The following is a 27,716-nucleotide window of genomic DNA, read 5'->3' as shown; positions in this document are numbered from 1 at the left end:
ATTTGATAGTTCATCCTAAGAACCAGGACCTGTTCTGAAACTTTATCTTTGATACTTTATTTTCAATTGCATTATTGACTCTCCATTCATCATTTTACAACATCTGTTTTGTGGAAATATATTATTGAAGGAGTACTCTTGCCGCTGTTGGCCATGTGCTTAAGAAGAAAGTCAAATGCCCACCCAAAAAAAGAAAAGCAATGGTCAGGTAAAGCTTTGCAGTTTGCCACAGGTTGGGTAGGATGGATGGGGTGGATAAAGGCCGACAGCGGAGTGCTCTTTATCATCTGGTATCAGAAGATCCAGGGAAATGGAAGTAAAGCAAGTCTATTCTCACCTCCAATGTTGTATGTGATGATACATATGTACTGACAATGAATCTGAATCTGGAACACAGGGCAAATGGGAGTAGCTCAGAATGGCATCTTGATTAGCATGGACAAGTTGGGTTGAACAGCCTGTTCCATGCTCCTTGAATCCATCACCCTACATCCAGGCTTTGAGCCCTGTCGCAATTTGATACCTTTCAAAGAAGCCCCTTTTCCACTGGCTTCCCAGTTAATTGGCTGGGTAGTGTCCCGGGATAGGAAGCACTTTGTGCACTTTCCACTGGACCTCCCTTAACTGAGACTCTAATTGTTTTTCCACTGAACACAACTCATCCCAGGAGATCGGAGTGTTCTACTTTCAACTGGAAACAGTTGACTTTCTTCTGTCCCTTTTCCAATGGTTTTATCGGCACACCGACGTCAGCAAATGCCAGGAATGTGAGTAGGGGTAGAGGCGGTTAATCCCCGGAGTGAAATGACGTCATTTGACGCCGACATTCGGACAGTGTTCCTTCTCCACTTGAATCTGACCCAGTAAATTCCTGTGACAGGGTGCCAGTGGAAAAGGTGCTTGAGATTCTCCCTCATTTTTGTAAACTCTAATTAATACAGATCAGGGCACAATATTGCTTCAATTGTGCCTGTTTGTCACACAAATTTCTCCAGTCTGCCTGAGCAGAGATTTTCTTTTCCACAAGGAAAGGCTGTGTCATTTCAAGTTAATTATGGTTTTATTTCAGTCATATTTTATTTATAGCACTCAAAAATGCAAAATGTCATATTTGCCAGAGAGCTCACCAGAATGTTGTATTTAAGCATGAGTCCATGATATCTGTTTTTCATTAGCCCCTTTTCCACTGGCACCTTGTCCCAGGTATTAATGGGGAAATTAACCCGGTTAAGGGTCCAGTGGAAATGGAAAACAATCAGCACACCTGCGTCAATGACGTCAAATCATGCCAGGGACTACTCATATCCCCGGTGACAGCTGATCCTGGCATACTGATTAAACCTGTGGAAAAAGGTCAACTTCCATCCATTCCATTCCATTCAAAGGTAGACTGTCTGATCCCTGGGGATAAGTTTTGTTCAGCGAAAAGTAGATCGGTGTCCTGGTTAAAGGTGGTCCAGTGGAAGCAGCACAAATGGCTTCCTGTCCTGGGACACTGCACGGCCAATTAACTGGGATGCCAGTGGAGAATGGGCTATTAATTCACAGTCTGTTTCATTGATATCCTGTCAAGTGGTAAGGATGTGATATATCGATAAATAATTACTGTGTACTATTTCAAAGAGCATGTTGCATTATATATAATCAGTCATTCAGATGAATTCTCTTGAGCATTAATCATTTCTGATTGTGTACCAAAACTGCTCTTGAAATTCCAAAATAAAAATAGAAAATTCTGAAATAGTCGGCATGTCGAGAAACTGAGCCAATGTTTCAACTTTTCATCGCAGCTGAGTAAAATTAGAAATAAAATGTTTAAGTTGTAGGCAAGGGAGAGGGGTGGAGAGAGCAAGGAGAATGTCTGTGTCGGGGGAGTTCAGAGAGAGACTGATGATACAGTAATCGTGCTGCTGGTTGAAGGAGGGTGGTGAAGGCATCTTCCCCACAGATAAGCTGCCTGGAGATGTAACTGGAGGAAAACAAATGAAAGAGAGGAAGGGAGAGGGGAACAAGGGAAAGTAAACAATGCCGCAAGGAAAAGTAAAGTGCAGGCTGAAGCAAACGATTGTAGGCGTTAGAAATCAGGATTGAAAACCAAGGAGGATAGAAGCATTCATCAAGTCAGGCAGGATCTATGGAAGGAGAAACAAAGTTAATATTCATGACCTTTCATCTGAACTGACCAATTCTGATCCAAATTAAAAAGGCTGTTGTCTAAATTCAGTGATATGACTTGAGGGCTGATGCCAAGTCAGAATCTGAGATGCTTTGCCTCGCTTGCATTGGGCTGAATTGAAACCGTGTAAAAGGTCAAAGAGAGGTGGAATGGAGAACTAGACGTAGAGGCAACTGGAAACTCAGAATATCCCTTACAGGTTGAACAGAGGTTCGCTGAACAGCAGTCATCCAATCTGCCTTTAGTTTCACCAGTGTAGAGGAGATCAGGTCCTGCTGGAAGAAGACACAATGAAGAGCTGCCAAACCTGAAAGGGGTGTTTGAGTCCCAGGATGGAGGAAGGGAAGAGGTTAAAGGACATGCATTGCATCTTTCATGGTTGCATGGCGAAGTGTCTTGCTTTGAATTGGGCAATGCTACATCCCACAGTGCTTTCTGAAGTTAAGGGCATTTTCAGTAGATCATTTATTCCTGCCAAAGACTACAATGTTGTTTTTTTTTAAATTAACTTACAGTTGACTATCAACACAGGAAAACAATTTTTTTCCCCAAAATAGACTTTATTCACAATAAATTATTTATGGAAAGGAAAACCGTTCAAAGTCTATTCACACCCTTTCTACCATGTCTATACATTCCCATCCTTGTACATTGTTATGTATGTGCTCTTTTTACACCACAGTGTCACCTCTGTTATTTGAAGGGCTTTCTGTTGCTCTCGGCCACTCAATGCCTGGTAACAGAAGGACTCTAGATTGTGGTCCTTTCCAGGAAAACATGAATGAGGAGTAGGAGTAGGTCACTTGCACCCTTGAGTGTGCCCTGTCTTTAATAAGCTCAAGGCTGATTAATTTCCTCTGCACTTCACAGACAGAAGACTACTTGAAACACAAAATTAGAAGTAGACCTGAGAAAACAGACCTGGTTAACATGCACATCCTGCAAGGTAAGAATGTACTTTTTGTCATTTTATTTTTGTCATGAAAGAATCCAATTATTGTTCAAGTGTTGTTTGGACTTATTCCAAACTTGGTGTAATAGTCTTGGTGACTGGATGTTTCTCATGAAGCCCAATAGGCACTCATCCCTTAGTGTGGTCTCCCCCTGCAGGTGTGGTTGTTGCACACACACACTCACCCACTCCCCATAGAGCTGGTTAACTATCCAAGAGACTTTGCCAAGGCCAGAAATTCTGAAAATGGACTGACTGACAACGTAGCAGATCAAACCCATCTGTGTAAACACTTGAGTCCCTGTCAAGCAATTGAAGCCAGATTCCAGATGCAGGTCTTGGTTAGTTATACCCTGACAGATCCATTCTCATTCAACTTCTGTGGTTAAAATCTAACCCACTGATCTTCAGTATCACTTCTCAAAGGCAGTTTTAGTTTAATGGGACAACTTCAGACTGACAAAAGTCATTCCTACAGGGATGTGGGATTTCATGTCATCCTCAGCTCTTCCAAATTGCAGGCATTAATTAAAGATTCTTAAATTGTCAAACAGCAAATCAGAAGAACCATTGGTGGAAATAACTTTATTTCCTTTCTCATTTTATAATTATTTTACATCTGTTGCAACCTATAAAGACTACCTTTTGACATGACTTATGGGCTCTCAGATAGGAAGCTCAGTTTTTTTTTAAAGAAATATTTAGAATGTACCAGGAATAATATTCTGCTAACATTCACAAATAACTACCTTAACATAGGAACATTAGGTTGACTTGTCATGCACGATTTACTCTTTGGTTTCTTTCCAAGAGGGATATTACTGTATCATCTCAGAGTCAAGAAATTAAAATTAGCCAGAGAGCAGGTGTTTCCTCCCTTACCCTGTGAGCACAGTTCAGTGGCTATCATTGGTGAGGGGTTGGATAAAGTTTCCAGATTCATTTGGGAGAACTCCAAGAGCCATCTCCTCATGACTTTCCGATTCAAATCCCCCACCTACAATATTTTATTCAAACTGATAAACAAAAGCAATAAAAAGAAACAACAAAACATAAATTTGGGAACCTCTACCCTGATTCTCTCTCTCTCACACACACACACACACACACACACACTGAATGTTTTTCTCCCCAAAAGTTGCCTGCTTCAGTGCACAGGAATTTTCAGAGATGTTGGAACAACCTCAGATTTGACCTGTCAGTAGGTTCACTGAAATGACTGGGGAAGTATTATCAAGAAGTTGGGCGAGAACAGCTGCAGTTAAGTTAACTTTTCCATACTGGAATTAGATAAGCAACTTAATTCATGAAGTAACATTTTCACCTGTGAGTCTTGCTTCAGATTAATTAATGACTTATGTAAGAGTTATTTTTTGGAACCAGTATAACGCTCCAGATCATGCTGGCCAATGTTCGTGGTTCGAACAGACGGTTAGAATCATTTAAACAGCAGGAGCTCTCTGACTTCTTTGTTATGCTGACAAGTGCGGTGTTTCGGGGCTAGCTGACTGAGAGAATCAGATCTTTCTGCTTACCCCACCGTAGTCAATCCTGTTCTTGCTCTGAGTTCCAAATATTTCTGCTGGCAAATAAGTAGCTAAATAATTAGCTATATAAAAAGGAATATAACTGGGTGATGCACGGCTGCAGCAGTAAGCAGACACAAAACTCGAGAAAGACTGTACAACGGGTTTTATTCATTTAAAAGTCTCTGCCACAGTGGTAGCTGAACTGGTGCTCCTAAGTGACTGGCTCGGAAGGGGCCGGCTCAGGATAATATCCCGGGCAGTCAATTGACAGCCGGCTGGTTGAAATTAGGTCTATTCAGGTCGGCTGATTGACAGCTGGCCAGGTGTGGTCTGTCCTCTGTGGTACAGAGATCACCCCTGCAGTAGGTGTATCACCACAAACTGAGAAGTAGAACAGTTGGAAAAAAAGATAGCAATTATAGAAAAGGAATTAGCAAAGAAAAAAATTAAAATACAGAACACTATAAACGTATAACGTGGAGAAAAATGTAATGAAAACAAAGCAAAGATATTATGAATTGGGAGAGAAAACCCACAAAAATTGGCCTGGCAACTTTTCTCTCTCATCTCGTGCAAGACCAACTTGATATAAAGGTCAAGAGCTCATTGACTTGAATGGTGGATTGTGGGGCAGTGATTCAAGAGGGAGAACAGAAAACAAGTTCTGTTTTAATTAATTTACATTTTTTTTACATTTTTTAGTTCACTTAAATATTTTATAAAATCTTTTGAATATTTCCCTTTGAATCATTTTTAAATTACTATAACCATTCGAATCATTTTTTAAAAAACATGGCATTTATAGTTGGAAAGCCTGGGCATGAACTTGCCATCAGTTTATTTTAGGGCCAAGGTTTTTAAAATTATTTGATGAAGGGTTGAGTAAGTTCTTGGGAGTCACTATCTCAGAGGATCTTTACTGTACCCAGCACACCAATGGCATCGTGAAGAAGCCACATCAGCACCTCCACTTCCTTAGGAGTTTGCAGAAGTTTGGTATGTTATCAGAAACCCTGTCAAATTTCTACAGCTGTGTGGTGGAAAGTGTTCTGACTGGTTGCATCACGGTCTGGTATGGGAACACCAATACGCCTGAGCATAAAGCTCTCCAAAAGGTAATGAACACAGCCCACGATATCACAGGCAAAACCCACTGTTGAGTACACCTACAGGGAAGAGCAGCAGCAATCATCAAAGACCCTCAGCAACCCCCCACCCCCCCCCCAGCACACGCTCTGTTCTCGCTACTGCCATCAGGAAAGAGGTATAGGTGCCACAAGACTCGCACCATCGGGTTCAGGATGCTACCCCTCCACCATCAGAGTCCTCCACAACAAACTCAATCAGAGACTTATTTAAAGACTCTTGCACATTTTATTGATTTTCTTTCTGTTCTCTCTGTATTGCTCAGTTTGTTTACATTCGTTAGCCTTTTACAGTATTTGTTTGTTTACATGTTTTACTCTGATGACAATTTTTTTTTTTTTGCTCTCCCAATTAGTGGTAATTCTTCCACACCCATAGGAAAAAGGAATTTCAGGGTTCTTTGCGATGTAATGTATGCACTCTGACAATAAATCTGAAATCTTTTGCCTCCATGGATGCTGCTGGACCCTTTGAGATCCTGCAGGATTCTGTTTATCTTGTAGATTCCAGTCTCTCTTGTCTTCATACCACAGGCCCAGTAGTCCCTCATTGTATGCCATGTATCCAGGGGGTAGATGTCCAGCAAATTTGACCAACCTTATCCACAGTAGGGTAAGGCAGTATTTCCAGGCAGGATGAGATGGAGGTTTATTGGGCCAGCAGGATGTACTCTGTAATCATTTCATATGACTGGTCTCTAACTTTGTGTTTGTGATCAAAAGATACACCTGCAGAGGGTAAACTTCAAGCAACTCAGATGAAGCTCAAGAGGGCGAGATTAGCCGATGATCTCAATGAGAAGATAGCCCAGAGACCTGGACCTTTGGAACTGGTGAAGAAGAATATAATTCCAGTGGACTCGGCAGTGAAAGAAGCAATCAATGGTATTTACATAACTCGCCTTTCATCCCAGTTTTGGAGGTTGTACCATAATTTGCTGAGAAATTCATTTTTGATCAATTGTGCTAAGCACGCCCTAGAAAGAAATCATCATCTTGTGCCCTCTCCTCATTTAGCACTGCCAACTGTTCATTATTTTCTAGGTTGTTTTGTTTTGAAATCTTCAAAATTCAGATTACTGGCAATTCATTCCAAAGCCAACAGATTTGTTTATCGCTACATGTAAAAACTTTATAGGAATGTCTATGTTTAGTTTTCATTTTAGAGACTGTAGTTCTGTGTGCAATTATTATTGCCCGTGCTTGGTTGCCTTTCAAAAGGTGGTGGTGATGAACTCTCATCTTTCCTTTTGATATCTCTTTGTTCACCTGCACAGTCAGTTGGATCGTAACCTTCAACAGCTGACAGGGAACGTGGGAGAAGTGTTTCCAGGTCTTCTGCTGCTCTAAGAACATTAAATAAAAGAACAGTACAGTATAGCACAGGAATAGGCCTTCTGGTCCATGTGTTTGTGCTGAACATGATGTCCAAATCAAAAAACCCTGCTGCTTACATTTGATTGATATCACTCCATCTCCTTCATTTTCATATGTCCATCTAGAGGGAAGCTTCTTAAATTCTCCTCTTCTGTCTGCTTAAATCACTGATCCTGGCAACCTGTTCCAGGCCCCTACCACTCTCTGTGTAAAATATTTTCCCCACCTATTACCCTTAAACCTGCCTTCTCCCTCGCCTTAAACACAAGTCCTTTGGTGTATGTCACCTTTACCTTGAGGGAAAGATTTTGACTTGCTTGGTGTTGTGTAGTATCAGTCCAGTGACAGTTTCGTTCTGAAAGGAGACCCTGGAAATTGCCATTCTTACCATTCCAGACATGCATTCATAACATTTTTTCAAAAAAGGATAGATTTTCCTGACCAAATTGTTTTTTTTTTAAATCATGGCATTAATCAGGGAAAGCTCAATTTGCATCATTATCATGTGCTGTCTTCACTCTTGTAGAAATGCACACAAATCTCCGAGTAGTCCTAATATTTAAAATAAGGCATAAGTTTGCCAATTGTCTTCCTTCCTGATATCTATCACAGGACAGAAAAACATCACTCAAATATATTTTTACTGTCTTTAATCTCATGTACTCTGAAATTTCGTGTCAGTTGCAGTTTAATGCGCAGGCGTAAATTAGGGAAAAATTGTTTCTCTCGAAATAGCATTATAAAATTGACAAATATTTCAACTTTTTGTTCAAATATTCCTTGAGATATTTTAAAAAGTGATAATACTCTTTATGACCTATGTATCCTCATCAGTTCTCTATCTATTTATGAACCTATGATCACAGAGCATGTTCAGGAACCCATTAAGGGATCCTGACAGCCTCGTGGTAAATATGCCTGTTGAAACAAGGAAGCTCAAAAGTGTCGTTTCTGCTGTGAAGTGATCTAGCTTATGACAGCCTGGAATTAAGAAGTGCACTGCAATCGGGACTAAATTCACACACAGAAGAGAGGCAAAATTTCTGCTTCTGATTGATATATCATAGCAGTTGTTATGTTTGCATGGTTGCTGAGTGTTTGTTCTTGCCTGTGATGTTACATCTCATTAACACTCCTGATGTATTGGATGAGCATTTATTGGACTATGCCACAGAAAATGTCACCATCTCTGGGAGAACTAAAGAGGGTGTACAGTTTTAGTTAAGAACACAGAGTGGGATGAGGAGGGGAGGGAAGAGTTAACACTTCCAAGCGTGGAGTGAATACGAAAAGCACATTTGAAAATAACAAACAAAAATCATAATTTGAAATAAATCTTCCCCTCCAGTTCTGGGGGTTAAGGGATGTGTTTCACAAGCAGGTGGATGAATAGTGGGCAAGGTGTTGCATTCCTTCCACTGTGTTTACACTGGATTTTTAAAGCTTAGTATATATGCCCTCTGTTCTCAATGCCATCCCCAATGCTCCTTCTCCCTTTACACTAGTTAAGAACCACGTGGTGTGTGGCAGTAACACCTTCTTGGCTTTGATAACATGCTGAAAAAATATTCTTCCTTTGTGCTGTGACAGAACTCAGAATAGAGTGTCTATTTCGGAGTCTGCCACTACTGTCTGATAAATCATGAATACTGTGTTAAATTTTCAGTTTTGACTTTCAAATGTCATTGTCTTCAGACAAAGTCTGTACTGGTGTTCTGAAGGGAATGGTGAATGTCCTCATTTAAGTCTGCCTTCATTGAAAGGTGACAGGGAGTGTTTTCCAAGGCCTCATTGTGGACCATTACTGATGGGGATCAGTGGTGTACATCAGGGATCATCGGTAGAGGGTTTTTGGGGATGCTAGGCAGAGGCCACATTTGCTTATATCCTTCACTGAGGAGTCACTGTTGACACTCGGTCTCCAGACATGACCACACACAACCATTGTCTTTCTACTGCAGCTCAGTGACTGAACTTAGAATGGCCGTGGTTCTCGGGGAGAAGGTGCCAGACCTTGAATAGTTGCTCAGATTAACTCCATTTCAGTGGGAGGCTCTTTGGAGGTGAGCTCAAGCTAAGAGTGCAATGGGTAATGTGCTCGAACTGCATTGCCAATAGTACATTGTCTGTCGTACTGCAGGCCTAGTCAATTTATTCTGAAAGGAAGCATTTGTTTAGAATGGAGGTAACAGAAATAAAATTAGCTTTTTTTCTTTCCAATTAAAGAATGGTAATTTCTGCAGGAACAAAAGGTCAATGACTAGAATTACTTCCAAAGTTTGTCTCGGGTATTTGCAGCAATGTTCAGGAAGTTTGTGACAAGTACTTGTCTGATCATCTGCACTTTGATTGTATTTTTGTCCAAATACCCCTGTCCTTTGAACCTGAAGAGAGAATATACATTGCAAGAGGTTAGACACCCTCCCAGGACTTCATGGGAAGTCAATGGGCATCATCAGAAAAAAACAGCACCAAATGTCAGAAAATTCAGTAATTATGTATTTGCTATCAGTTACCCTGAATCCTGAAGTGCCAAAGAGATCTGTAGGTAAATGCTGATTCGTGGTTGCAGGGACTGAGGATAAGAGAAAGTGATATGGCTCAGCAACCTCCATTATCAGATAGATCCGTGTCTCTGACAGTAGCCATCAATGTGTAGAGGGGAGATTTACCTCCAGCTTATATTTTTCTCCGAATCATGGGTCCTCTACCGGCATCACCTACGGCTCCTAGAACGCTTCCACCAGCGTTGTCTCCGCTCCATCCTCAACATTCATTGAGCGACTACATCCCTAACATCAAAGTATCGAGATGCCAGAGGCCGACAGCATGGAATCCACACTGCTGAAGATCCAACTGCGCTGGGTAGGTCACGTCTCCAGAATGGAGGACCATCGCCTTCCCAAGATCATGTTATATGGCGAGCTCTCCACTGGCCACCGTGACAGAGGTGCACCAAAGAAGAGGTACAAGGACTGCCTAAAGAAATCTCTTGGTGCCTGCCACATTGACCACCACCAGTGGGCTGATATCGCCTCAAACCGTGCATCTTGGCGCCTCACAGTTCGGTGGGCAGCAACCTCCTTGGAAGAAGACCGCAGAGCCCACCTCACTGACAAAAGACAAAGGAGGAAAATCCCAACACCCAACCGCAACCCACCAATTTTCCCTTGCAACCGCTGCAACCGTGTCTGCCTGTCCCGCATCGGACTTGTCAGCCACAAACGAGCCTGCAGCTGACGTGGACTTTAGCCCTCCATAAATCTTCGTCCGCGAAGCCAAGCCAAAGAAGAAGAAGAAGATATTTTTCTCCTCTCTATCCCAAGCTGATTACTGATATTGTTGAGGAAATCAAATCTCAGTGAGAAAACTAGAAATCTCTTGAAGAAATTAAATCAAATGTGCTGCAAGGGTTACCTTAAAATTAAACAATCAAGGAAAACAGTTTGAATTGCTGTTTATAGATACCTCTTCATTACACGTTACATTTTTTGGTTAGCAAGGCACTGTTCGGGAGACTTGTTAAATTATTTGTACTTGACAGTCTGCCACAGGTTATCTGAATTGTAATTGCAGTGAATCGCCAACAGACTGAATTAATTATACTCCTGTTGCCCTTGAACTGAAATTTTAAAAAGCTGAACAAAATGGACACTTAGCCACAACTAATGTTCATATCGCTACCAAGTTAACAAGAAATGATCTTCAAGTTGAACTGTAATTTGATGTAGCAGATAAATGTTGAGCTGGATGTCTGCTGACATCTTGTGCATAGCTGAAGGGTGAATCAGAAGCTGTTTATACCCAGGTCCTTGTCAGCACCTTCAATACAGAGCCTCAGAGGATAAAGTCCAGGGTAGAGGTTGAATCCGTTATGTTTAGAGATTACAACAGACTTTTGGGCTCCTCGTGAAGTAGGTTCATGCACTGGCTCAACTGAAGATAGGGAAAGAGTATGCCCCAACCCCCCCCCCCCCCCTTCCCCTTCACAACATTTAGATGATTGTTACTGAAAAACCATTGAAAGACAATTAAAGCTTTTTGAGGCCCATTTAACAAATCATATTATTTGGTTTAATATATTTTTAACATATCATTTGCTTTGATTCTTGTTTTAATGAGGTCATAAATTAATTGATAAACCATTGAATGGATCTTTTAGTCAGATATTGATAATCAGAAACAATTGCTATTGCCCAATGTTGATATAAATCTCTGTCAATCCATTTATTAATTTAACTTTCAAATTATTTTGAATCTAATTGATTGTTTCTCAAACTATTCTTTGTGGTTTACTATGTGATCCCATTGATCCCTCCTTATATACCGAAGATGTCTAGAAGGAATCTACTTTTGGCAGAAGGAGGGAAATTTAGCAATAACTTCGATTTATTTATTTAGCAACCCTTGGTGAAAAGTGCACGGTGTACATGATGATTGAAAACGTGCTGTTCTTGGATGTAAAGGTTCATATCATTAAAAAGCAAAACAAACACCTTACCATTCCACTATCTCACCTCCGGTGAGGCAACCCACCCGAGAGCCACTGCTTGAAGTCATGGCTTGTTGTTCACTTCAAAGAAAATCTGAAGTTTTATTCAAGAAGTAACTCAGAGAACAAAGAGAATTCTTTCTGTGCACGTAATTTTGATACAACAGGGCAAGACAGTTAGCGCAGCGCTATCACAGTGCCGGTGACCCGGGTTCAAATCTGGCGCTGTCTGTAAGGAGTCCGTGCGTTCTCTCCTCACATCTGCATGGAGTTCCTCCACGTGCCCTGGTTTCCTCCCATGCTCCAGAGACATACAGGATTCGTAGGTTATGAGTATATTTGGGTGGCGCGGTCTCACGGGCCAGAAGGACCTGTTTCTGTGCTGTATCTCTAAATTTAAAAGAATAAAGAAACCTCACTTTCAGCACCGTGATCTAATTCAGAAACTAAGAGTTAAAATGTAAAATGTGTCAATATACCAAACCTCGAATCAAGAAAATTAATGTTCGAAAGGAAGACTTAAGAATTTAAGAGTACTTGTTCAAATATTACTGGAGTACCCTGGGGACAGGCCTCACAGTTTTCTTACAGTTAACAGCTTTGACCTTCTGCCACTTAAAGAATGCATGCACGCCTCTCGATGTCAGCATTGGAATTAAGAGCTCTCAGTTTTACATTATCAGTTGATAAATACTGCTCTCGCTGATATTTTCTGCCGTGTGTAATGCAATAGTCTGCGTAAATCATGTGAAAGGACATCTTTAGATGAGAGTGACAAAGACAAACCAACTGCAGATGTGTCCCTGCATTTGTGCAGGCCAAGCATGTGGAGCATCTGCCTGTAGTTTCCCTTGTGTCAATGGACTGAGGTGATTTCAGGAGTTATGAGCACAGGCAGATTGTGACTTGGGATAATGTATTTCAGTTTATTTAAAGCTAACTGGATCAGCTGGTGGGAGGAGTGTAGTTTCAAGCAAAAACAATTCTTTAGGAAAGAATGTGCTACTCTCCTCTACCACGGCTGCTGCAGGTCACTGCAGCGTTTACTTTATTTGTAAAGTTATTTTTAAAATATGAGTTGTGTGCTGGTAGAGCCTGTGGAAATGTTCGTGATGGGGTAAGGGCCATTTCCCATTTCAGGTGCACCTTGGTCATTCCTACTGTTCTTCAGGAAATGTCTATTTCTCACCACATCTCTCTCCAGTAGATGCTGAGTGAGAGTAAAACTGTGGTGCTTGAAAACCCAAATGGAGTCAGCTTCGTGCTGTAAATTGCATTGTGATGACCTAACGTTCATGGAGAACTGTTCCAGCCACAGAGGACTCACAACTTCTGCCTCAACATGACCTTGATTGTTCCATCACGTTACACCTCACCCACCCCAGCATGATTAAAGAGCTATTTTTCAACTTTTAGAATACTTTTTGACACCAAAATATGTTATCTTTTGCCAAAAAAATGTTTGTGGTAATGAATTTTTTAAGTTTAGACATATAGCACTGTAACAGCCCCCTTTCAGCCCATGACCTCATGGTGCCCAATTACATCCAATTGACCGACAACCCCCAGCACATTTTTTTTGGAGGTTGGGAGGAAACCGAAGCACCCGGAGGAAATCCATGCAGACATGGGGAGAATGTACAAACTGCTTACAGACAACACCAGATTTGAACCCTGTTCGCTGGCGGTGAAACACTGCACTAATCAAGCTACTCATTATTTCTATTTTTCCTATATTTTTCTCATTTTGTTGATTCAATCCTGGATAATTGGCTCCTAAACTGTGAGGCAATTAATTCCACCCGCCTCCCCCCCACTCCCATCACCACTCCCTTTCAGTTCCAAAACTGACTCTAATTTGTCCTTTGCCTCTCCTCCTCTGGCTTGCATTATCTATCTGTTAGTCCAGCCACCTCTATCTCCATTTATCAGCCCCCCCCCCAACTACGTTCAACCCCTGAATGATTCCTCTTCCTCCAACGGACTCCCTCTTTTTCCCCTTGGCCTGGCACTTCCCAATCACCTGATCACCTGCCGACCCCTCCCTGGTTCACAAATCTCCTACTGGCCTCTGTTCAACCCCACCCACCCTGTGCTCATTCTTCTGACTATCCCCTTTCTGCACTCTCAGTCTCCGAGAAAAGTTCTGACCTAAGATGTTGACCATCCTTTTGCTCCCACTGATGCTGTTTACCGAGTTCTTACAGCAGATTGATTTATTTTTTAACTCCAGATTCAGCATCTGCTGTCTTTCTTATATTTACACTGTTCAGGATTCGATTCATATCAAAATCCTCTCAGCATAAAAAAAAGTCATTGTCTATCAAACCCTGTTGTAGATTATTTTTATTCTCTGTTCAAAGGAAGAATTTCAAATTGGATACAGCTGATTGCTGGTGCCATAGATTTCTTGCAGTTTGGCAGTAAGTCACAAACTGCATTTTAGAGATGTAATAACCTTCCCATTTGCTTGAATCAAGTATTGTCTTGAGTTGGTTGTCATTCAAAACAAAAGAAAGAAAAGAAAAATGTGGGTGACTCAATGAGACTATTTTCTCCAATATATTGTTTGAGTTTACAACTTGCAGATTGATACATGGACACCAAATGGGCGGCAGAAGTAATCTTTTTCCCCCCTCCGACCTTCCATGTAGTGCTGTTGTTTTCCCTTTGCTATCCAAGTGTGTGACTGAATGATAAATGCCAGGGTTTCTCTTTGGCAGATCACATGGTATCCGTTCCATTACATTGTACTGTACTTTGCCGCCAGCAGCTACAGTTGCTTTTGTTAAGATCATCTTTATTTTTCAACACCCCGCTTATCAGGAGAACCCTGAAGTCAAGAGCTGTTGTCAGTGTGATCCCGTAATCCTGGAAAACTTCCTCGCAATTCGGGGCTTTGATAATGACGCAGAAGAACTAAAGGCACCGCTTTGATGACTTTGTTCTCTTGTTCAGTCTTTGCCGCAGGAACATTGTGTTCTTTCTGTAGTAGCCGCGTTTTAGACAAAGAAACGGCCATTCTCTCCTGTCTGGGTGAGTGATTGACATTATGGTCATTACAAGACAAAACAGCAGATCACATTCCCTTGTCCCCATAAAGATCCAAAATATTTTAGAACTTTTAAAAGCTCTCTTTTATGAAAGCACATACTCTGTTACATTTATGAGTTTGGTGTTTTTTTAAGATTATAATGTTTTATCCTTAAAACAAAACATTTGGTCCAAAAAACAAAATGTAATCCACCCCCAATAAAGTAATCTGAAAGAATGTTGACCAAGAATGTTTTGTGCTGCAGTTTATGGTGTTAAAGTGGAATTAGCAACCTTTATAAAACTGTTTAGTAAACACTTTTTTTTAAAAAAGAGCTAAATTAGTTAGTACCTGTTGAAAAATAGCAGTGCTGGGTTGCCTTGATGTTGCCGTTCCATTTCAGAAAGGGAAGGCTTTGCAAGTCAAACCACACCTCTGTTCATGGGGGAACAGCCCTTGTTAAAAGGATGTGATAGTACAGATTCTATCACCAATGTGTATATGTACATATGTACAGATGGTAGTGTAGGATGACTGTGATTGGCTGAGAGCGTAGCCACACCTACTGGCAGGTCTTAGAGGATTGCTCCTAGCCAGAGCAGGTCATTCTGGACTGGTCGACCTACTTGTGATATGCTCCAGTCTTTTAGTTAATAAAAGTCTTGGTTTGGATCAACAAGTCTTTGGTTCTTTCGACGCGTGTTTACAAAGGACACATTTTACCAAGTGTCATTCTTCTAGCCAGCTGAAAGTACTGACAAGTGAATCCAGTGATGGAAAGGGAGTGGTAGAGCACTCCTGAGTTTGGAGGATGGGTGGCAGAAGAAGCTGCATTGGTTATTGAAGTACAGCGTGAATGAGGTGGCATCCTGTGCTTGCATACTTCTATCAGGAGATAGGACCTTTTACATTGCCCGGGAATTATGGTAATTAACCGCCTTTTTTACCTGTGTGAATGCAACGAAACTGGGATGGTGGGTCATTTTCATCCCGGTACTTACCCGCCATCAGAGCCGACGCATTTCGCATTGGCTCCAGTGTAAAAGGCTTACCCGCCTTCCTGGGACCCCAATGCTGTAATGCTGCAGGTCGTGCCTTCTTTTGCACTGGGATGCCAGGTCCCTAGGTTGCACTGAACCAGTTTTTCAGTGTGAAGCCTCAGAGCTGATCCAGCTTTAAACATGGGTCGTTGACACACAAATTTACTGGCATCTCTGTGTAAAAGGGGTAGATGATGCCTATATAGACACTATTTATCTCTCTGATTACCTGCACTTTAGCCCATGATACAATATAGCCAAATGACCCTGCTAGCTGCAGATAGTACAGTCGCATTAACCAAACATCGAAGAATCCCCATCATGGCAGATGAGATTTCCCACAAGGTTCAGGAACAGTTGCTACCCCTCCACAAAGAAACTCAATCAGGGACTCTTTTTTTTTTTTTCACACCATAAATCACAATAGCCATGCATTAAGGACTCTTCCTTTTGCACTTGATTGAATTTTTTCTCTCTGTATTGCACAGTTTGTTTATGTTTCTTTATTTGCTTATATGTGTATGTTGAGTACAGTTTGTACTCTCAATCAGTGGTCATTCTGCCTGGCCCACAGGAAAAAGAATTGGGGGGCTGTAGGTGATATCTGACAATAAATATGAACTTTGAACTTTGTGGTTTCTTTTTGAGGTCAGTAAAGCACTGGTGAAGAGCCAAGTAGCACTGATCAGTAGGGATGGTCCGGGAGGTTCCTGAGGCCTGGTTTCTGAAATTGAGGGGAGGCAGTGCAAACATCTGAATTTGTCCATGAGATTTTCCAAGGTCTCAGATGTGAATATGGAAGTGGAAGAGTAGCTCGCAGTAACCTCCAGGAAGTGCTGATAAGAAGCAGACTCACATGAACATTGGCTCGCCTCCCTGTTGTCATATATTTTGCTTGTGTTTTCGTTTTACTAATTTTTCAGGCTGAATGCAAAACTACTTCCCTGTTTACAGTATTCTGGCATTTCTGACCACTACATTTTGAGAGAGAACCTGCCAAAACCATTGATGATGTAGTGAATGATTTGGGTCATTTCACTTGACATCTGATTTGGAGAGATGCGCAGCACTCTGCCTGCAAGGGACATTTATCTGTCCTGTCAACCAAAACTGCTCTGGAGCCTTCAGCATCAGTAGAAGCTGCTTCCTCTGTGAGTAAGTAGCCACATTCAAGCCAGTATGGTTGTGCATCTCCCCAGATATGAGTAGAACATTTCAGCACAGTCGTCTTCTTCTTCTGGCTCTCCATCTCATAGGATGATGATGGTTCCTTTCAGCCAGTTTGTGGGGTTTGATATGTGCGCCTTGGAGTCTGATCCTTGACAGGCGCTGCTTGACACGTACTTGGCCGGTGAGGCCTGGAGGGGCAAAATGGGCAGAAGCTTTGTTGTGGTGCTTCCTGTGCCTTTCCTTTGTTGCCTCTTTGAGCTTGTTCTCAGCAGCGTCCACACCTTTGCAGATGGTGTCCCTCTGCTGTGAGCAATCTTGAGCCAGATCCTCTCATGTTGATGGGGCAGTGTCAGCTTCCTTGAGGCTCCCGTTCAGGCTCTTCAGCCTACGACATTGTGTGAATCTCCTCCTTTCTGACCTCACGGCCACAACATTTTTCTCACCTCAACATGCCTGTTTCAGTATTTTTAATGTCCCTATTATACCAGCACCAGGCCCGGCAATGCATTCCAGGCACCCATCACTCTTTTTTTTTTAATTACGTCTGACGACTCCCCTAAACGTTCCTCCACTCACCTTAACAGGTGAGTGCTATGGTCATTGCAAGAAAATAGATGCTGGTTGTGCACCCTAACTAAGCCCCTCATAATCTGATATACCTCTAATAAGTTACTTCATTGCTCCCAAGAGAAAAGCCCTCATTCTGCCAACCATGATCTGTGAGAATATTGGATATTGCAACACCGTTGGCTTCATTTAGATGAAGTGGATACCTGAAAAAAAATAGCACTGAAATACAAGAAAATCTCACTCCAAAAATACTGAAGTATTGACTGACATTAACTCCTGCAGAAAAATGTGCACGATTTCATCATTTCCATATTAATGCACTTTGCCATTTTTTTTCTAACATGTTGCAGGTCATTTCTTGACCATTGGCTTTTGATTCTCAGATCATTCTTTTTTTTTAAGAACTCAGTTTAGCAAATGTTCATTTGATGAATGTCAAAATGAGGGGCATTGATAACAAAGTCCCAACCAACCAGAATGCACTAAATCGGTCCCAAAATGAATGGGAATTATACAATACACATAAAAGTGCAAAAACGTGACTAAGGTAGGAGGAAATGCATGTCATAAGAATTCATAATTTGCTACTTTTATTCACGTGAATAATATCTCCATGAAAGTGTCTTTTATAATGTGAATCTATAAAATGTACACTGCACAGTAGCACTGTTTTGGTTTCAAGTCTGTTATGAATTATTGTAAGGTCACAGTTCCATCGCAACATTTCTTTGGATTTGGATCTTTCAACAAGCCCTCCCAGCATTGTAGCAAAACCACCCATAGATGCATAGAATTTTTGTATGTCTGGAAGAGTGAGATTGGAAGCCCTTTCAGATTGCTGTATTAGAACCTGCATTAGGTGGAAAACATTCATATCACTCACCCGGCAGCACCATAAGAAACAAAACATGCAAACAAAGACAGTTTGAGGATTTGACTTATAACTTGCCCCAAAAACATGTTTGAAGTGTGCCTTTTCTCATTATTGGCTGACTTTGCTAAATAACTCTGTGAACTGTTTCAGTGGAAATAAATTGCCCGTGTTTATTTTCCGAAAAATCCTGCGCAGCTGCAAAGTGTTGCATTGAGAGATGCAAAGCAACTTTCAGATCCCAAACAGAGATTAAGGCCATCGCAGATGTCTGTGAAAATACACGCAAATATCAGCTAATGATGGAGTTTCACCAAAAAAAAGTTTCCATAGTGGTTCTATGTTAATTTTTTTTCAGAAATCTGCAAACTTTTCTTGGATGCTGTGTGGGGCCATCACTAATTAGTGTGTGAGGGGAAAATGCCTCACTTTTATAGATTTTCTGACATTGACTAGTGAGAAGATATACTGTGAATCTAAAACAGCAGGGTGTTATCTGGAAATTCCATTATGTTACTCCCTGGAAGACAGTATGCATCTGACAGGCCAAATGGGCTTCATATGTGCTGTTGAATATATAACATAAGATAATGCACATTTTCTATTTTTATGCAATTTTAAATTAATGTTTCTCTTTTAGTCACTTGTGTGTTTTGACTACACTTCTTTACGCCAATGTAGAGCTCGTCGAAAGAATCAAATACTCGTTGATCCAAACCAAGGCTTTTATTAGCAAAAGACAGGAGCTCTTCACAGGTGGCCGACCAGTCCGGAATGATCCGACCTGACTAGGGACACAACCCTTTAAGGCCCAGACAATAGGTGTGGCTAAGCTATCAGCCAATCGCTGTAAGCACAGTCTAGATACAGTAACTATATACATTGGTGATAGATCTGTACTATCACAGCCAATCATGCTTGGGACACTGATAAGTTTCCCATAGGATGAGGTGACGGTTTCTCTGAACCTAAGCCAGGCTAACACACCAAAAGATAATTGGCAGATTTTCCCAAGGAAATGTTCTTTCTTCATACTGGGTGTCAGGGCACAACTGGGGAAACCATCTGGAGGAATAGTGCATCAGTTCTAGGAACGTCAACTTTGCTCAAGAATTCCAGATACACTGTAATGGTAAATGCTGGGAACATTGACTGTCAAAAGGACCTATAACTCTCATAACGAATATTGTGAGACAATGAAAACAAAAAAGACATCAGATGCTGAAATAAAAACATAAAATGATGGAAACTCAACACAGAGAGAGAAGGAGAAAAACAAAATTAGCATTTTGGTCCAAAATGGGTTATAATTGTGCAACGTTAACTTGGTTTCTCTTTCCTCAGATGCTGCTTGATCTGCTAAGTCTTTCCAACATTTTTTTTTTAAAATCATGTGTTAAATTCCATTTAAATAAGTTGCTTAGAACAAATGGATCAGAGTAACTCACCGGGTGAACGAAAAAATAAAACTTCCAGGAGACGCATGAGTGACTATAGATACTGAAAAGCGAAGCAAAACATAATCTGCTGGAGGAACCCAGTGGGTCGAGAAGCATCAGCGGGAGAAAAACAATGGTCAAGGTATCTTGAAGACAGGTTCAAGCCTAAAAAGTCAACCTGCTTGATCTGTTAAGTTCCTCCAGCAGATTACGTTCAATAATAAGTTTCCTTCCTGTTTTAAGCAAACGTGTGAAGAAGTGATTAGTTAACTCATGAGATTGGTGCCCTATTGCTGTTTCCAGGTCCATTATTATGGGCATAAAGATGTCTGAGAAAGGGACAGATAGGTAATTCTCAAGATAAACAAGAAAGTCTGCAGACGCAGGGGTCGAATGCAAAACACAAAAATGCTGGAGAAACTCAGTAGCTCTTGCAGCTTCCACAGGGAGTAAAAGACAACCAATGTTTCGGGTCTGAGCCCCTCATCCGGAACTATGACTTCCATTGGATGTTCCATCTTCCATTGGACATGCTGAGCTTCTCCAATACTTTTGTTCATTGCTTAATTCTCAGGATAACTACTTTCGCCATTGCATTTTCCTGCAAGGGCGAAGTAACTCAAACACCTCTGTCCCCATTTCAGATATGATTGTGTGATAAGCCTTTATTTGGATTATTAGAAAGACAAATTAATTTTGAATGTTAAAGTTTAACCCTGCCTTATTCAGTTGAATAAATAGTTTACTTATATTTTGGTTTTCCCTTTATCAACAGTTGGACAAGTTAATTTCCCGAAAGCACCTGACACCTTTTCATTCGAAGAAGACAGCAGCAATGATGCTCTGTCTCCAGAACAACCTAGAAGTCAGGAATCCCAGGGTTCTGAGAGTTTGTCTTCAGAGACAAAGTTCACTGAGTCATCATCACCTCTCGCAACCACGACAATACAGGTAAGTCACGGCTGCTGTATCCAAAGAGTATTTTCGATTTCAAAAATAGACTAGATCGTAAAAAAAATATACACAAGAAACACAAAGCAGTACATGGGGTTTTTAAAAAATATTTACAATGTTGTCATGTCTACATTTTGTGGTGTCATCAAGTTGATAAGTTGTGACTACAAGGCACCAGCGCCATTCATGAGAGTGATACACATTTTAAGTGTTTGCAGGGCTGTTATTCGAGGACCGAGTCCCTCAGTGTCCAGAGGGATCAAGACCTGGGGATGAGGCAGTCCAAAATACTTCTGTACTGGCAGCATAATCCTCTGCCTTGTGAATAGTTTATTGGTTCATTGCAATGCATATATGAAAGTTGATGTGAAGGATATTTGCTTGTGTATTGTTTCAAGGTGTGTGGTGCAATAGAGTAGTGGAAAAATGATTCAGGTTGAAGCTAAGTACATGAAACCACAGCAGGGCAAAGCTTAGCATATTAACTGACTCCTTTAGAGCATCTTTTACATTTTGCTTTGTTTTCATGTTATCATGGATCTACAATATTTTGATGCCCTCAAGCAAGGTAGAGCATCTTTCAGTGGCACTTTGGCAGTAGAAATGTAGACGATCATTTGGAGAAGGTGTGAGGCCAGCTGTGTTGCCATAATCGTAGGATTGTCCTTTTTGGTCATCTTTAAATTACAATGGACAACAAAAATGGAATTTGGGTTCCTGATCATGTACCATTTTTTTTAGATGCAACCTATTTTTTTGTTATTTTCCTGTCATATTTTAAGTCTGCTTCAAGCATACAAAACTATGAAGTGCGGCGTGTCATTGAAAATCATTTACCGCATTCGCACTTGGACATCTTCCCTGCTGATCTTGGTACAGTCAGGGACAAATATGGTGAAAGGTTTCACCAGAACATTGCAGCCATTTAAAAGCGGTATCAGGGCCACTGAGATCCATCAATCCTGGCCGACTATTGTTGGTCATTGACACTATTGCTGAGTCCAAATGAAAATCGACTGCAAAACATTTTTAGGTCATTTGAACTAACGCAATATGTCAACATCATTCTGCAATTAAACATGCTAAATTCATTAAAAGTCCATTTAATGGTTCTCCAACCTCCTACATGATACAGTAAATCTGAAATTATCTTTGCTTTCAGCCTGAAGTTGCCCATCATAATCCCCAATTTTTGATCAAGAAGCAAACCTTCTGGAACAAAAATTGTTGTGCTACTTGCACACACAGCTGGGGATATGCTCTATAATTAACAGGGTTGCAGCCATATCCTGGATTTGTCTATCCTATAACCAGGGTGGCTACTCCATGTCAAATCAATGGCCCTTGCTACTGATGTCCTTTTTTTGACCCGTTATATTACCCCTCCATAAATCTTCGTCCGCGAAGCCAAGCCAAAGAAGAAGAATATACTTTCTTAATGATGAAAGTTTATTAATCGTTGAAAGAGATGCAATGTACATATACAATGAGATTCTTTCTTGCTGCTGGTTCACAGGTACATAAAACACTCACAAACAATAGCTTTTTTTGTTCAATATTGTCAGTATCACGTACATGCAGAATCTTCATCAGGCTAAAGCAGAAGTAACATAGGGTATCACTTGCCTGTTAGGTTTGTTTGTTTTGGAGATGGAGTAACTACACTGCTGAACGCCAGACTCTACAAATACGGTAAAGTACCTATGTGGATTGGTAGTTGGTGGATAAGTGTATTTGCCGGTTGCTTGAGATCGCATGTTGCATGGATTGAAGGGGCATCAATTTTAGACTCCATATTTTTTACCAATTTATATTTTTTTGCTGGTTGGTTGAATTCCAGATAATGAGGATTTTACTGTCGTATAATTGAAGGTAAATCATATTCTGAATTCTGTGAGGAAGGACGGGCAGTGGATGGAACGTAAATGCAGCATGGTCAGGGCTCCGATTGGAACTAAATCAAACAATAAGGAAAGGTGCATTTTTATCCGAAGATGGGAAACAAGGTTGAAAAAAAACGTGCAGAAATTTAAGCTTCAAGGGAAAACAACTGAAAAGTAACTGCAGAAACACAAAGGAATGACTGATGAAAAGTAAAAATTCCACAATATTTCAAACTATGAGAGTGAGGCAAGAGAAAATGGATTCACAAAAGAACAAAAAGAATTTGAGGATTATTTAAGACATGGTTAGATTATAGGTGTTGACCACATGCTGTATGAAAGAATTGAAGTACACCGAATAACAAGGTGTTTGCGTTTTGTGTTTGAATGGGATTTGTGACTAGCCTGTTAAAACCAATTTTTCAGATTGTCAAGGAGAAAGTGGTTCTTTCAAGTTCTTGTGGTGGGTGTTTTGATACAAGACACCTTCAGGGCTGAATTGAGTCAAGGACAGATAACACTGGGCAAGGAGGTAGACTTTTAATTTGCACAGAGACTGTCCTGGAATAAATCGAACAGGACTCTGGTGGAAAGCATCCACCTCTGCCATTTCTTTTGATGTTACCTCAGTCTCCCACCTGAGTTAGAGCAGCAGATTGGTGTAAACACATTTGGAATTTAACTTGATGGCTGTGTTGTGATATTAAATTCTGTAGAGTTTTGGTGGAAGGGTAAACAATAAATAGTCAGTTGGGACTATGTCATGAAAATATGACGAATATATAATTTAAAATCTGACAAATAAAAGGAGATTCTGGAAGTGGGCGGATGATGTTGCCATTGCTCTGGGTGCAGAATTAGTTGGTGTAGGTGATCCCACTGTGTGGCCCATATGTTAGATTTATTTCCATATGACATGGGAATGGAAATAGGCTATTCAGCCCATTGAATTTTCCCTACCATTTAATCATGAGCTGATCCATTTTTCCACTCAGTCCCACTGTCTGGCCTTCTCTTCATAACCAAGCTAATCAATCTCTAACAGGATACACCAATGATCTGGCCTCCACAACTGCCTGTGGCAACAAATTCCACAGATTTACTACCCTCTGGATGAAGAAATCCCTCTGCATCTCTGTTCTAAGTGGACACCCTTCAATCCTGAAGTTGTGCCCTCTTGTCCAGGACTCTCCCTTCATGGGAGACAACCTTTCTCCATCTACTCTGTCTACGCCTTTCAACATTCAAAGTGTTTCAATAAGAACCCCTGCCCCATTCTCCTGAATTCCAATGAGTACATGCTAAGAGCTGTCAAACACTCCTCATATGTTAACCCTTTCATTCCCAAAATCATCCTTGTGAGCCTCTTCTGAACCCTCCCCAACATCAGCACATCCTTTCTTACGTGAGCCAAAACTGCTTCCAGGGCTAACCAGTTTATAATTTCCTTCCTGCTGCCTCCTTCCCTTCTTGAATAATGTGGTGACATATGCAATTTTCTAGTCCTCCAGGTCCAGACCAGAATTCTATCGATTCCCGAAAGATCATTATCTCCACAATCTCTACCACTACTTCTTTCCAAACCCAGGAGTGCCAACCATCTGGTCAAGGAGACTTATCCACCCTGAGACCATTCAGCTTTCTGAACAACTTCTCCCTCAAAATAGTAACTGTACTCACTTCGCTCTCCAATACCCTTCGACTAACATTTTCTTTGAACTTTTTTTGCTGAAATAGACTAATGGGATATCAGCACCTGAAAAGAACAAAGGTTTATCTCCATAACTCATGGAATATTTGGTAAAGAAGGAATCAAAGGGCAATAGAGAAGAAAAAGGGAGTGATTTTAGTCAGAGAAATAAAAAGAAGCACAGATTTAGAGGCCTGTGTCATATATTTATAAATATTGCATGTGTACCGCACAATTTTAACTTTACATTTTAAATGTGAGCATACAGTACTGTAACAGGCCAATTTGACCCTACAAATCCGTGCCGCCCAATTTACACCCCATTAACCTACACCCCAGTACGTTTTTGAAACCGGAACTCGCGGAGAAAATCCATGCAGACACGGGGAGAACATGCAAAGTCCTTCCAGACAGCACGGGATCCAAACCCAGGTCCAGTCATGATCGCTGGCTCTGTAAAGGCCTTGCACTAACCGCTACGCCAACCGTGCTGCCATTTCCAAATGCATTTCTCATACAACTTTTCTCTCTTCTATACTTGTATTTCTCAGACACCAGTGCATTTCAGAAACCTGTGTAATATCTAAATCTTGAGATACTGTTCTCATTGGTGATGTTATCTCCATTCTCATTAACATTATTCCCCAGGTGAAAACAGTATTGACTGCATAGTTTGTATTGTTTTTAAGTGCTTGTTCCACTAAAAGTGAGAGTTTGTTAGTTCCAACTCTGCCATCAGGGGCATCTAGCTCTGGGCATGCATTGCCTTTCCGGGTACATTAGCAATGTGCCAAGATTTGTGCCATGAGATTCAAACTGCTATTGTTGCAGTTGTGAACCCCTCAGATCAGGTGATTGACTCCACTCAAGCTGAAAACCTCAGTCGCATTTTGTGATTGAAGGATAATTTTCAAAAATGTCTGCGAAGTCAAAATAACCTATGGCTCACAGTTTCACTACAAATCTTTTCAGCTGAAAATTATGGCAAAGCAGTTATGATGTGAAATTATTAAGGAGTGAAAGAATACTTCCGTTGGATTAACAGAGGTTTTGAAAATGGGTCACTGGACATCTTGCCAAATCCCTATTCTCCAGGAATCTCTTGCCGAGAGATCGCAATGAGCATGAACCATGGCCTCTCAGCTCATCATGCCCTTGAAGTATGCTTGGTTCATATTTTTAACCTCCTCACCATGATATAAACTATATCCATTTATTCCCCTATTTAAAAATCTATCAATATCTGTCTTGAATATAACTGAGCCACTAGTAGAGGATCCAAAATGGAGGAAGAAATCTCTTCTCAGCTATGTCTTGTTTGGGAGGCTGCATATTTTGAGTTAACCTGTGCTTTTCGAAACTGGCCAATGAACTCTGGCTCTGCATCTCCCCCTTCAAGCCGCCAAATAATTTTGTACAATTCCGTAACAGCACCTCTTATTAGAGGCCTAGTCTGCTTCATCTCACCAATGTAGAAAAGCTCATCATGTGAGGAGTCAACCAGATGAATCTTTGTTGTAATCCTTCCGATGTGACATCACCGAGTGTACAACACAGGAACGATCCCACGATCCACGGTGTTGTTGATGACCTTTTCTGCCCATTTGCCTGCTTTGATATTGTATCCTTCTACACCTTATCCATTTAAGTGTCTGTATCTTAAATGTAATCATTGTATTTGATTTCATCATTTCCTGCTGCATTACTATTCAGGTGTCAACAACTCTCTTTAAAAAAAACAATGCACCCTTCAGATCCATATGAGAAATCTTAAAAGAACGCCTTCATGTTTTGGATAATCCTAGCATGGGGAAAGGGTATTGACTCTCTGCCATCTGTGCTTCTCGTAATTTTATATAGTTCTATCAGATCATCCCACTGGCCTCCTTTATTCCAGGGAAAACAAGCCTTTCAATCCATGGAACACAATGGGGATTATCCTTTGTACACTCTCTAATGCATAACATCCTACCTATCTTAGGAAATGGCAAGATTAGCGTAGCAGTAAGCGCAATGCTATTGCGTTCCAGGTTCGAATCCAGCACTGTCTGTAAGGAGTTTATTTGTTCTCCCTGTGTCTGTGTGGTTTTCCTGGATGCTCTGGTTTCCTCCCACATTTGAAAGATATACAAGGTTGGTCGGTTAATTGGTTATATAAATGTGTTTGGGTGTCACGGGCTCGTGGACCAGATGGGCCTGATACCATGTTAAATATTTTTTTTAATTCTTCCACTGGTAGAAAAACTTTAAGAAAGCTGTGGAGGATTTTATCTTTACATTTATAGGCTGAGGTTGTTTAGAAGCACGCTTATCTGTGAGGTTCAGAAAGGGTTTATAAAGGATGCGTTTTTTAAGTCTTTAACAGTTGAACAGTAATTGTTTCTCGGAAACCATTGAAATGTGGAAGAGCAAATGTTCCAGAGGAATGGAAAAGATATAGAGAAAAAAAATCATAAATGAAATCAAGCAAAGATAGAAAAATAAACTGGAAGGAAAGCAAAACAACAGTTCTCGTGCATATGTTACAGGTTTGTTGAAAAGAACACATTCTTAACATTGGCATTGTTTTCTGTGTTTCTGATGAAATGCAATTAAAGGCTTTCAGGCTTTGCATACTATTCCAAATCCTCATTAAGAGAGCTGTTCTCCACAACACAGACTTGAAAAAGAGAACTGCAGGTTGTGTGCCAAAATAACACATTCACTTGTATGTTGGGGTACATGTACCTTCTTTGTTTCTTACCTAGATGCACACATGTCGATGTTTCTGGGCACTTGCAAGTTTTGAGATCCACCAAACTGACATGTTTAACAATCCCAATTGAACAAAGTAATTGACTTTGAAATAATGTGTGGATCACAATTATTGCTCCATTCCCTTTGGATTCTCCAGATGTAGGATGTACTCACACAGAGTGTCCAGACATGTTGCTGGAATCCAGTGGAGTGCAAAGCACGTCAGAGAGCCACTTGCAATGGCCCATGTCTGCCCTGTGAAAAACATAATCTATTCTTGCAGAAGTAAGCATCACCTTTTTCGTGAGTGCAGCTGAAGGGGGACCAGTCTGAGCAAGTTCCAGTCTGTGCTAGGCATTAACTTCAAGTTGCTTTGTCAGCGGAAAAAAATAATAGTTGTCTCATCAGCTTCTCTTGTCACTCATTCCCACTCCCACCCTTCCACCCAAAAACCAAGATGAAGACCTGCACCCTCTTTGCAGAATGAGTGGAAGAAGAGCCAATTTATGAAAGAGAAGTTGTATTTAATAATTTCTTTTCAAAGGTCTAATAAAGATGCAACCAGGGTACATAAAAAGGAAAGCTTGTGGATATGACACATTTGGAGCTTCACAAGAGATTACACAGGATATATTAGCATGAAATTGCCAAACCCACA

At 40.9% G+C, this 27,716-nt stretch overlaps 1 protein-coding gene across 6 annotated transcripts in view; it reads left to right on the top strand.

Annotated features, from left to right (window-relative positions):
• myocd (myocardin) overlaps positions 1-27,716 on the top strand; it is a 101,029-nt gene that overhangs the window by 52,073 nt on the left and 21,240 nt on the right. For all 6 annotated transcript variants that reach the window (XM_069929507.1, XM_069929508.1, XM_069929506.1 and 3 more), the window contains 3 exons: positions 3,047-3,122; positions 6,526-6,687; positions 20,571-20,746. In XM_069929507.1, coding sequence (XP_069785608.1) covers positions 3,047-3,122; positions 6,526-6,687; positions 20,571-20,746 — 414 coding nt within the window. The remainder of the gene's footprint in view (positions 1-3,046; positions 3,123-6,525; positions 6,688-20,570; positions 20,747-27,716) is intronic.

Source organism: Narcine bancroftii, chromosome 3 (genome assembly GCF_036971445.1).
Source record: "Narcine bancroftii isolate sNarBan1 chromosome 3, sNarBan1.hap1, whole genome shotgun sequence".
In the NCBI taxonomy this organism is placed as follows: domain Eukaryota; kingdom Metazoa; phylum Chordata; class Chondrichthyes; order Torpediniformes; family Narcinidae; genus Narcine; species Narcine bancroftii.
Note: the sequence above shows the minus strand (reverse complement) of the source record. Positions and strands in the feature narration are given on the sequence as shown.